The 13,207-nt window shown below is 41.0% G+C and overlaps 1 protein-coding gene across 1 annotated transcript in view; it reads left to right on the plus strand.

The window, feature by feature from the left end:
* TTC7A (tetratricopeptide repeat domain 7A) overlaps positions 1-13,207 on the plus strand; it is a 243,016-nt gene that overhangs the window by 128,795 nt on the left and 101,014 nt on the right. The window contains exon 15 of the mRNA XM_054984113.1: positions 1,321-1,481. Coding sequence (XP_054840088.1) covers positions 1,321-1,481 — 161 coding nt within the window. The remainder of the gene's footprint in view (positions 1-1,320; positions 1,482-13,207) is intronic.

A 13,207-nucleotide genomic window follows, 5' to 3' on the forward strand; every position in this document is an offset into this window, starting at 1 on the left:
ACAATCTAAAACACTGGTCTGTGTCAAGGAATAATGTTGCTAAAAACAGCACAGGTGTTCACTGTAAGTTGCTGTAGCATAATGGTTAAGTGGTTGTGAGAGTCAGTGCTTTGATGGTTTGAATCTCTCTACTGCCATGAGCTTAGTAGGTGGCCTTGGGTAAACTACTCCTCTCAGCCCTAGCTCCCCAGATGTATTGTGGATAGTGTTGCCAGCTCCAAGTTGGGAAATTCCTGGAGATCTGGGGGGTGAAACCTGGAGAAACCTGGAGAAAGTGGGGTTTGGGGAGGGAAAGGACCTTGGCATGGCATAATTCCATAGAGTCCACCCCTCAAAGTAGCCATTTTCTCCAGGTGAACTGATCTCTGTGGCCTGGAGACCAGTTGTAATTCCAGGAGATCTCCAGCCACTACCTGGAGGCTGGCAACCCTAATTGTGGAGATAATAACAACACTATGTTCATCACTCTGAGTGGGCACTAATCTGTCTAGGAGAGTGGTATATAAGTGCATATAGGTAATTCAATTTGTAGCCATTTTAGCCTTGGTAGCTGTGAAGCGATAGCAACACTATACTGATTCTGCATCAACACTAGATTGTGATGGGGACCCCTGTCACTGAATATTAATTGAATATAATCCAAATAATTGATATGCCTTTTCAGGATTTCTAATGTATATACCTAAAATGTTTTTAATGCTCCTACATCCCCTGCAGGGTGTTGCGCTCTGCAGACAAGCAACTCCTGGTGGTCCCCGGCCCAAAGGACATCCGTCTGGCCTCAACCTGGCCTGGTGGAATGCTCTCTCGCTGGAGATCAGGGCCCTGCGGGCCCTGTTACAGTCTCGCAGGGCCTGTAAAACGGAGATGTTCCACTGGGCCTTCAGCTGAGTGCCAGCAGGTGTCCTCCTTCCATCTAAGACCACCACTTCTTTTGGGGCTGCCCTTGGCCATCTGCTACGCCCGTATACGGACTCCCAATATTTGTTTAAATAGCCTGCTCCTGGACTATTTTAATGATTTTTAAAAAAAAAATGTTATTGATTTTATGTTTTTGTGATTTTAATGTATTTTTTAATGTTGTTAGCCGCTCTGAGCCCATCTGAGGGGAGGGCGGGGTATAAATTGAATTAAATAAATAAATAAATAAATAAATAAATTGAAGTTTAGTTTTATTGATTCCGTTTTTGCCTTTACATTAGCTTGGAAGGAAGAGGAGATTTTTGTTGTTTTTGTATTTTTGGCGAGTGGCTAAAATAAATATATCTGAACTGAACTGAAGGTAGGATTAAGTGAGATAAATCATTTTTTCTTTTCCAGATTTGTGATGCAATAGAACACCTCCAAGAGGCAGTGAAACTGTGCAAGGATCATATGAATTCCCTTCACCTGCTAGCGCTCCTCTTTTCAGCCCAAAAGCACTATCAGCCTGCTTTGGATGTCATCAACATGGCCCTTTCAGAGTATCCAGAAACCTTTAGGTAAGAAACATAAGAAATATGTCCCACATTTCAAAGATCCCAAGCATTCATATGTCTGAAGCAGTGGTAGGCATTTTTTTAAGCACTGAAATCCAGGAAACTTTGCTAAGGACAACTGGGGACATAGTTCTTGGTAAACTGTATCTAACTTTAACATCTGAATGGGGGTGCAATTGGATGACCTGACTCCACCCTCCCATGACTTACTTGCCTGTATATTCCAAAGGCTGTTCTCTTCTACTGCACCTCACTTATATATTTTATTTCAGTTTTCAAACATACAAACAAATTATAAACTATAATCCTATAAACCTAAAATAAAAACTGTATACATACATTCAAGTGGAACTTACTTAAACCTACTTTTAATATTTCACTTCAGTTTAAATATCTTATTCTATCTTTACCATCTGTCTTCATATCTAATAACATTTTATCAACTAATTTTTTTATTATAAGCATGTATTATCTAACTCTTTCTATCATTCTCTTTATTAATTTTGTTCTTCGTTTTCAGCTATATAATTAAAAAAGCTTTTATTTTATCTTGAAATTTTAAAGTTGGTCTATTATGTATGAAAGAACTTAATTTTGCCGTGGTTGCATACTCATTTAATTTATTCTTTCATTCCTTCAAATCTGGGCATTACACCTCTTTCCATTTTGCTGCATATTACTCTTGCTGCTGTCACTATATAGTTAAATAGTTCCCTGTGTACTTTGTAAAATATTTAATAGCATATTTTTTGGATCCATCGGAAACTTGAATTTTAATATCTTTTGTATTTCTTCATGTATTTCTAGCCAATATTTTCTTGCTTCTTTGCATGCTCACCACATGTGATAAAATGTTGCATCTTATTCTGACATTTCCAACACTTCTCATTGTAGTTTCAGTTTGTTTTTGCTATATTTTTAGGGATAATATACTATCTAAAAACATTTTGTACCAGTTCTCCCTTAATATTTGACGTTCAGTAAACCTAATATCTTTCGTCCATAAATTTTCCCATTGACTCAAGTGTATGTTTTTTCCAAAGTTTTGCATCCATTTTATCATACAGTTTTTACTTGTTCTGTTTCAGTGTCATATTGCAAAAAACATTTTATAATTTTTTCCTAAAATGCACCTCTGTTATAGTATCAGAGCCTTACAACAACAAAAAAGGTGAAATAATAGGGAAAAAAGAAAAATAAGTTTAAGACTGAAAAAGAAAGTTTAAGACTGCAAGAAAAATATGTATAAAACTGAAGGGAAGTAGGTAGAAAGGGGAGGGTTCCACTCTCCTCATAGGTATTAACCTTCTGATGCTAAATTAGAGAAAGGCTCCCCACCACATTTCTGTTTGCTGAAAAAATTGCAAATACCTCATTTCCTCCCAAATCTAATGATGACTTGGAACTCCCACCCCCCATAATTAACCCGCAGCCCTTTTTGTGTTTTAGTATTTTTAATTACAATATTGATAAAAATATTATTGAAATGTTGTTGGTTTTATTATTTTTAATATATTTGTATGTCTCTTAAAAGACTCCTTATCTCCAAGCCTTACCTTCCTGGCTGTTGATGGCAATTGCTGTATTGAGAGGGCAGTGGGCCTGGACAGGAAGAGAGTCTCTCCCTTCACTCACCCCCCTCCCCCAGTCCTTGGATGCTTGTGTCCGATCCATTAGCATGTCATGTACTCTTCATATGAAATAGCATGAGGGAAGGAGGTGGAGGCAAGGAGCAATAGATTGTCTTCCCACCTGTCCACCTGTCAACTGGCTGGCCATCTGGCCACCACCATTCCATCAGGTTGCCTCAGCGGCAGCTGCCTGCAGAAAGCAGACTTGGGTTTGACAGGTAGGCGAGAAGGAGGCAGTCAAGAAAGAGGTCTTCTTTGGCTCAGATATATAACCTAAGCCAGAGGAGAACTCAGGCAAGTATTGCGTGGTGCCTGAGCTCATACTGAGCATACCCTTGGTGCAATACAAACATACCTTTTTCTGTCCCAGAGTTAGCTTGGAAAAATCTATTCTACAAGTTTTTAGCTTGGCTCAGTTTGAACCATCCTAAAGCTGCCTGTGAAGGGTGTGTGCTAGTTAGCACTAGTACATTAGTGTCATACCCCTCCTCCCTAACTGCTGGAGTAGTCCTGCATCTGTTTTGTAAATATTTTTAATAAGGTAAAGGATCAACATAGGAATATCAAAACACATATATGCTTCTATAATTTTTTTAAAAATGTGGACAGCTTGCCTGAATCATGATAGGAAAGGCAAACCAGACACATGTGTTGTATAGCACAAGGAAATAGCACAAGGGCGTTAAGGAAATGTAACTTCAGGAAGGGTAGGAAGCTTTGGGCAAAGAAACAGCATGGAAGGAATATGTCACCTAAATCTTCCCCTTCAGTAAAGTCTCTGCTTCCGATCATTCCTCCTCTAAGCTGCTTATCTGCCCATTGAGTTCAAAATGCACATTTGCGAGGGAAAATACACTGTTTGAGCCTTGTGGGTCCAGCAAGTAGCTTAAGAAAAGCAAGTTGGAGTAAAGAAGGTATGGTCAGGGAAAGGGTTATGCTAGTGCCCCTCATCTCCCATGGAGTTTTCTCAGTGCAAACTCTACCTCATAGGGTTGCCAGCCTCCAGGTGGTGGCTGGAGATCTCCTAGAATTATAGCTTATCTCCAGGCAACAGAGATAATTGTCCTGGAGAAAAAAGTTGCTCTGAGGGTGGTCCCTATGGCATTATACCCTGTTGAGGCCCCTCCCCTCCCCAAACCCCTCCCTCTCCAGGCTCTACTCCCTAAATCTCCAGGAATTTTTCAAGCTGGCAACCCCACTCCCCATACTTCTTTTTAAAACATTGGTGTCAGGACACTCTTGCATATATACTTAGCGCTTGAAAGTCATGGGGAAATTATTTGGAGTCTGGAATAAAGAACAATTGTTGACAGTCTGGGTAAGAAAAGGCAATATAAGTGTGTAACAATAAAGTAAGGAAAATAAATGCACAAACAAATAACAAAGGAAAGGGCAGCTTAAAAAAAGGATGAGACAGATTCACAGAGGATCCGTCTATCAATGGCTACTAGCCATGGTGACTTAGGGGAGCCTACACATTCAGAGGCAGTGAATCTCTGGATATCAGTGCCAGGAGGCAACATTGTTGGGAGGGGGGAGGCCTTAGCCTCTGCGCCCAGTTGTTGGTCCTCCAGAGGGTGCCCACTGTGTGATAAAGGATGCTGTACTAGATGGAACAGTGGTCTGATTGAGCAAGGCTGTTCTTATGACAAGTTTCAGAAACCAAACCAGAAAAGTCCCCTCCACCCCCAAAATAGAGGCTCTGACGACTCTGGCTATTTTTGTGCTGGTATAATTACTGACAATAAATCCTGGGCCCTGCCTTTGCTGTAAATCAAACATTTCATCATCTGTTGCTCAAACTTGAAGGAAAACAATAGCTTGAAATTACTCAGGATGAATTGCCACAACAAAATAAGCAGGTTTGAAGAAGAGATTATGAAGCAGTATTTGAACATTTCTGAAAATGTACCTCAGTCTGTGTGTGTATGTGCATGGTTGTGTGAGACAGAGAATGAGAGAGAGAGAGAGAGATTTGAATTGGGCACCCAAGATAGCACATGTAAGCTTCTATCGTAATTGCAATTCTCACAGAAAGCAGCATCTAAACCTGTGCTGGCAACACCTGGATGACTGATACATGGAACGCTATTGGCTGGGGTGTGTGTGTGGTAAACAAAAGGACTAATAATTCATAACCCTTCTAATTTATATTTCTTGGTGATGAGTCATCAGAGCTCTATTTAGAAAGAACTACAAAGATCTCACGAGGATTTCCATGTCTCTCTTTTTGTAAACTGGTCTCAGTGCGAGTGTCATGTTTTGAGACAGAACAAGGTGCCACAAACACATATTCCTGCACACCCTAACTGAAGTCCTCACTGACCCCAGTGGCACCTGACGTGGGCTTTCGAGGACCACAGTTCTCTTTGTCAGATGCATCTGGCAGGGAGGGCTGTGGTTATCAAAGGCTTGTGCTGCAGTGGAATTGTATGGTATTGGTGGTGCTGCTGGACTCTTTTTGATTTTGCTACTACAGACTAACACGGCAAACTCCTTTGAACCTTTACACAAGCAAACTGATCCCCACATCAAAAGGAGCTGTTTGCATCTCCATATCAAAGGAGTTGTTTACATCCCTCCTCTCCTCCTCCCCTCCCCTCTCCTCCTCTATATTTGACCAGTTTCTTTCTGCCCTCCATGCATCTGACGAAGAGAACTGTGATTCTCGAAAGCTTATGCTACAATAAAATTGGTTAGTCTTAAAGGTGCTGCTGGACTCTTTTTGATTTTGCTACTACAGACTAACACGGCTAACTCCTCTGGATCAAATGCAAATGGTTGGCTTGTGGATCTAAGTTTGAGATGCCATTGTATAGTACAGGGAGGAGGAGAGAGAGGCTAGTTGTACTGGTATTCGTCCCTTTTTTAAAAGAAAAAAAAGGTAGTTGGGCACTCCAGTAGTGAAGAAGAGAAACATACAGCCTTCAAGAAACAAAATAAAATAATGTAAAGTGTCAGAAAATAGTTGGGCATTGTTGATTAAAAGGAGGTAACCTTGCTAGATAATTTTATCAATATAAGAATAATTTCCTAATTATTAAAAGAACATGGTAACTTGTATTCTTACCACATAGGTTAAGACAATTCAACAAATGGTGGAAACCATGGTGCAGAAAGTACTTCTCTTACAGAGACTTATCCAGATAGAAAATGATTATATGAAATAACCCTTTGAACCAATTCTTGTCCTCAGGAGAGGACGGGGTAGTTGGGTACTGCTCACAGCCCCTGGTTAACATACAAACAAGGAGACTCCTATTGGCCACTGGTTTCACTTAACTCTTTTATAACATGTGATGTCAGTGAACTGGACTGTGCGCCACTCTTGCCTGGGCAATCTGAGCCCTTCTCCCAAAGAAGTGTGCATTACAGCCCTGCCTTTAATTACACAAGCACCTGCTGCTTCTCAAATATTACAGCATAGCACATTTCCCCCTTCTACCTATCCATCCCTGAGCATTTTTTAAAATTGTATTTAATTTCCTAATATATGACCTATTAATCTTGTTAGTACCATCCTACATTTACAGTAGGTCCAAAATGTAGCTAAATGAGAACTTTTACCTGTGAACACTGACAATTCTAGATAATTTACCTATAATTGATACATGTTTCCCTACATTTTTGACATGCACCACTGATTGCTGATAGTCAAATTTAGATGACTTTCAATATTGTTTACAAGCAGGGGACTTTTAAACACATGTAGTAACTGTAAACTCTATGTATTTATTAATGTATTTAAAATATTTATATTTCTTTTCTTAGACTCAGTGCAGTTAATGCAACAAGAAGTTAGAAGGACAAAAAAGCAAGAGTCCTGTTAACAAAATAAATCAATGCACAGGTTAAAAACACAGCTAAAGCTGCCAAAACAGATCACCTGTCACAGATAAAACTGTCTTGCACACCTTCCTACACGTAGCTGGAAGAAGTGGCCTCTGCACCCACTTTGGCAAGCAATTCCAGAGAACTGGGCCTACCACAGAGCAAGCCTGTGACCCAGCTGTGTTGTACAGACAATCCTAAGAGGGGGCTCCACAAGAGAAGGTTGTCTGAGGAATATAGCTGGCATGTGAGCACACTGGGAGGTGTTGTTCAATACACATCACTCTTTATCACCAATCTCTGCCCTGACCTGCTGGATTTGCCATATTACCACTGGAACTGCCTCTGAACTGGTTTGGCCCCTGTCACGTTCCAGCTTGCAATCACCTTGGCACTGTCCCTGGCTTACAAAATCCTGTTAGTTAATCCAGGATCCTAGGGCACTGAAGCCACAACCTGCCCAGGTCCACAATTTTAAGTTTCAAGAGCTGACAACTGGATTTGCTAGATGCAGGCTGAGGCATCCAATGCCAAAGCAAGCTGGTGATGAAATTGACACTGTTTGGCCTCAGTACAGGCTTAGCAGGGCAAAAAGCATCAATCAGTCCTTCCTGTCTTTTCAAAGCACAACTGAAGTTTAATTTCCTTGTGCCAGAAATTTGTGGGCCTTAAATTCAAATACATAAAAGGAAAGCTTTTTTTTAAAAAATGAAGTCACCAGCAATGAGAGAAGATTGCCATTTATGATCTCTCTTTCAATACCTGTTAGGGTTACCAGCCCATCATACAAAGAAGTAATGATGTTTTAGGAATTCCCCAAATCTCTATGGTTTTTATCACAGATTTGGGGAAATCCTGGAGCATCACGTAACACTATGAGATCACTTCCATAACTCTGGCACACTGAGGTTAACTTCAGATGTGCCCTGAAAAGACAGAAAATGTTTTCCCCTCCATTTTGCTCCCACTGCTTTATTTAGCAGCAGAGGGAGCCTGTATGCTGGGAAAGGGCAATCTGGCAACCCTATACCCTTAACAGCTAACAACTTACTTTATGAAGACTTCCTTGCTTATCCTTTCCCATTAATCAGTTATTTTCAGAGTTCTGTTTTCGGTTTAGGAATTTTTCAGAAAAAAACTGGGTTGTATCCAGCCAGCTTTTTGGCTGGTGTTAAGGGATGTTAGCACTTGTTCTTAGTAATTTTTGCTTAGCTGAGCTTTTTCAGTTTCACTTGATCTTCAGATAAGAATCTCTTAAGCACATCTGTGTGTGAAACAATAGGCTGCAGTACTCAACCAACTATCAACATGTGAAAAATGCCACCAGTAAAATCTCAAATAGTTACGCAACATACATGATCACTATTATTCAGATAGATATTGTAGGCATGCCTTACAAAAATTAATATTCTGCAGTCTAGCTGTGTGAAGTGTTATCATTCCTGAAACATACAGTTTTACCAACAGCTCAGTTTTATGCAGATATATTCAGAAGTATGTTTTACTATGTCCAGTGAGGCTTAATCTTAGGTAGGCCTGCATAGGATTAAAGTCTTACATTTTTATCCTACCCAAGATGCTTCCCGGAGCTCCACTTGGCTCAAGATATCCCTGCAAGTTTCATAGTACCATTGGACAAAACAACATTTGTCACAATGTGAATGAGTCCGGGTGATGGCACGTACTTCCTCCCCCTGTGCACCTCCTCCCATTACTCATCAACCACTGTTTGTGTCTGAGATGTAACAGCAAACTAAGTACATCTAATTTCATGATGAACTATAGTTTGCTGTTACATCCCAGCAACAATTTGTGGTTTGCGCCATTTCTTCCAAACCAGTATTCCAAACTCTGGTTTGATCCTGATTTGGAATCCTAGTTTGTAAGGGAAAGAAAAAAATCATCGCTTGCAGTTTGGATATAATAGCAAACTAAGATTTGCTGTAAAAGGTTTTAATTATCAAGTTGCACACAAATTCAAAGAGAAAGAGTGCACATGCAATCCCAAGGTTCCCTCAGGTGTGTTATTACATGTAAAGTATGCCAAAATGGCTGATTTGTTAACTACATGTGAAGGTCACTCAGTGAGTTTCGTTGCTTATTGGGATTCTCCATGGTTTAAATCCAACAATATCTACTACACAGTGGCTTTTGCAAGGGCACTGTACTATGTGGAATAAATCCCATTAATCACTCCTTAGCACTATTGAAAATGATAGTGGTAAAGGGAACTGAACATTAAAAAAATAGCATTTCAACTTCTGTAGGCTTTATTGTTGTAAGCTTTCTATAGGCTTTTCTTGTCTAGATAGATTAGCACTGGTGTTGACAGCTTCATTACTACAGTGAATTAAATAACTCACTAGTCCGTTGGCACTGTCCCACTGAAACTTCTATGAAGTCGGCCATAAACAATGCATTTTTTCATCATGGTTTACAGAGTTGATTCCATTTAATGGCTCTTCCTTCAGTAAAGATTAGCATCTATATTGCAAAGAAAGAAAAAATAAATGGATACTAACACTAAAAGAGCCCCGTGGCGCAGAGTGGTAAGCTGCAGTACTGCAGCCCAAGCTCTGCTCACACGACCTGAGTTCGATCCCAGCAGAAGCTGGGTTCAGCTAGCTGGTTCAAGGTTGACTCAGCCTTCCATCCTTCCGAGGTCGGTAAAATGAGTACCCAGTTTCCTGGGGGTGAAGTGTAGATGACCCGGGAAGGCAATGGCAAACCACGCTGTAAAAAGTCTGCCAAGAAAATGTCATGGTGCGACATCCCCCCATGGGTCAGTAATGACTCAGTGCTTTACCTTTACTAATACTAAATGCATACGCTGTGATTTATGGCACCCCAAATCTAGGAATAATGGCATCTTAAATATTAGATTTCTATATGTGGGGGACCTGCAAGAACTTGCTGGGGGCATCTCATTTCCCCTCCCCTCCCCTGTCCCCTTTCATTTCCCTAACCGCCCCTGTAGTCTCTCCCCCTTTTCCTGCTTCCTTCTTTCCTTCCCACTCACTTTTGTTTGTCCCCCTGTCTTCACCTTTCCCCTCTTCCTCTCTCCAGCAGCCTCTCCCTGTGGCCCAGTTTTGTGGTGCCAGCTAAGCTAGACCCAGTTGCATGGGGGGAACCTGCAAGGATGCTGGGGGTACGTCACTTTCCCCTGTCCCCCCTTTTCTACACTGTTTCCTCTTTGCCTTCTCCTGGAGGCCTTCATATGCTCACCTTTTCCTTCATTCCTCACTCCTTCAAACCCACTAACCATATTACCTTTTATCTGTCCCCCATCTTCATCTATATTTTTTTAATTTACTTCATTTATATACTGCCTTTCTTCATAGTGCGGACCCAGAGCAACTTAACATCATTTTCCTTGCCTCCATATTATCCTCTTAACAACTCTGAGAGGTAGATTAGGCTGAGAGTGTGTGACTGGATCAAAGTAACTCTGAGCTTCTACAGCAGAGTGGTAATTTGAACCTGGGTCTGAAATTCTAATCTTGTCCCCTCCCCCTCCCTTTTCCTGACAGAAACGAAGCCTGGAATACTAGCTAAACTGTTATCGTTGCCTAGCAAGAGCCACTGAGGGCACCAGATTTAAGCTGCAGGTGCTCTTTTATCATTTTGAGTCTTTTTTTAAAAAATGTATTTTTTATTTCTGGTTTTCCTGCAAATCTGGGGCATTTTTCAGGTGTGTAGGAAGATCTGTCTTGCCCACTCATGGCTACAACCTCCAGATTTAAGGATCCAAGATCAGGGCCACTTGGCTATTAGTATGTAAGGTGACCCACTTGCACAGATACAGGGCTGGAGAATGGTGGTGGTTCTTAACGGTATTGAAGATGATACATGGCTGTGCACTGAGGAGGAGCACATACTGTGCATATGCTACTTGTGCTGGCTGTTTTGTTCTTATCTCCATATTATTGTTTTATTTTGCTTTTGGTTCATTTTAATGGGGTTGTCACTAATCTATAACCTGCACGGTGCACAGCTTGTTATCCACATCTGAAAAATGTCCCCACTGGAATACATTCCAATAGCCACAACATATTATCTGAGAGAAAAGTGTCTTCATCTTCCCCTCCCCCCAACCCCCATTCAAAGAAAAGGCAAATTTAAATCACCTCGGAATTCTTGGCTGACTGTATAAAATGATTAACTCTTTGCCACTGAAACTGTGTACACTTTTGTTTTATATAAAACAAATACTTCATGCCTTAGTCAAGGCTACTCACAATGAAAGTAGCTATAGCAACACAACAAAAATTCCAGCTAATGAAGGAATATATTATTTCCAGTACGGAGAACAGAGCCAGCACACTGAAGTAGATATTGGGATCAGATGTGTTCATATTTCAGTTATGCTATATGCCTCTGCATTCTGCAAGCTGCTTTTTAAAAAAAGTTTTGCTTCTGAGGTGGGTTTTGTTTTTGTACATAAGAATGCATTAAACATTTTGAATATTTAAGGCTCAGTGTTTCACATAACTATCTGTTCATACAACAGGGATGGGCCAATATTTATTATGCCTCTGTTGGAAAGGGGTGGGGTGATACAGCTGAGGGTAGTTTCACATATTATATAAAAGCAAACACATTTTCTTTGCTGCATTCTGTTCTCTAACTTGTGCATCCATGTGGCTGAAAACACATATTTCATATGCACATGTTATTTTAGGGTTAGGCATAAAATTTTATGATGTGTATTTTTAAAAATATTCTGAGGTGATAGCTTGCCTAAGACAGGCACCTACTTATTACATAACGCCTAATGGCTGAGGCACATATTCATTGATCTTCCATGCCCTATTCATGTACAAAGACAGACATATTGGAAAGGTGTCACAATTAGTAGCAGAACATATTTTTGTCATTGCAGATGTTCCATCACTGGACTCTTCAGTTAAAGAATCTCTGACAGCAGTTTTAAAAATAGCTTCTACTGTCTTAAGCCCTTGGAGAGCCACTCTAAGTCTGACTAAACAATAATGGTTGGTATAATGTGTGTGTGTATCATATGTTCAACACATACACATTACACATTATGTATAGATACATAATGCACAAACACATTCAGTGATGCATGTGCTCCAAGTAGGCAAGTATTCTCTAAGACTGCAAGCTAGACAATTACTGGGAAAAATGGTGTGTGTTTTCTAGATTTTGACAAATATGATGTTGATCAATCAATCCTGAAAGAAAGACTTTTTCAACACAAATAACAGTGTTATCTAGGGTTACCAGCCTCCAGATGGTAGCTGGAGATCTCCCGGGATTACAACACATCTCCAGCCAACAGACATCAGTTCCCGACCGGCTGCCGAAACTCATCAAGCCTGCTGATAAGTACCCGTTTGTGCTGATTCATGTGGGAATGAACGACACGGCTGCGAATACTGTTGCAAGAATTAAAGAGGACTATGAAGCTCTTGGAAGGCAGTTGAAGACATTGGGGGCTCAAGTGGTATTCTCTTCTATCCTTCCAGTAACAGGAAGAGGAGCACGCAGGGAGCGGACCATACTTGAGGTGAATCGTTGGCTGAGTTGGTGGTGCCGGCAGGAGCGCTTTGGGTTCTGGGACCATGGGATAGGTTTTCTTAGAGAAGGCCTTCTAGCACATGATGGGCTTCACCTCTCAAGGGCAGGGAAGAAAACGTTTGGAACGAACCTGGAGAACTTCATCAGGAGAGCTTTAAACTGATGCCACAAGGAGAAGGGGACAATTGACATGGCGATTTCAATGACGAAGTGAAAACAGTGGGGACCCACCTGGGTAGGAAAGGTCAAACAAAGGTACAAGGCTACAAGTGTCTATATACCAATGCCCAAAGTATGGGCAATAAGAAAGAAGAGCCTGAGCTTCTATTGCAAACAGAGGGCTACGATATAGTAGGAATTACTGAGACTTGGTGGGATGATTCCCATGACTGGAATGTGCTAGTGGATGGGTATGAGTTGTTCAAGAAAAACCGGAAGGGTAGAAGAGGAGGTGGAGTGGCATTGTATGTGAGGAGAGGGCTTGATTGTCAAGAAGTTATGGAGAATGGGGCGGATAGCCCAGTGGAAAGTATATGGGTAGAAATAAGGGGAGGAAGGACAAAGGGCATTATTGTTGGAGTCTGCTACAGACCACCTGACCAGCGAGAAGAAATGGAAGCTGCCCTCTTTGAACAGATTGGTAGAGTATCCAGACATCAGAACCTTGTAATTATGGGTGACTTCAACTTCCCCGATGTGTTCTGGGAGACAGGCTCAGCAAAGCGT

Source organism: Eublepharis macularius, chromosome 1, assembly GCF_028583425.1.
Source record: "Eublepharis macularius isolate TG4126 chromosome 1, MPM_Emac_v1.0, whole genome shotgun sequence".
Lineage (NCBI taxonomy): Eukaryota > Metazoa > Chordata > Lepidosauria > Squamata > Eublepharidae > Eublepharis > Eublepharis macularius.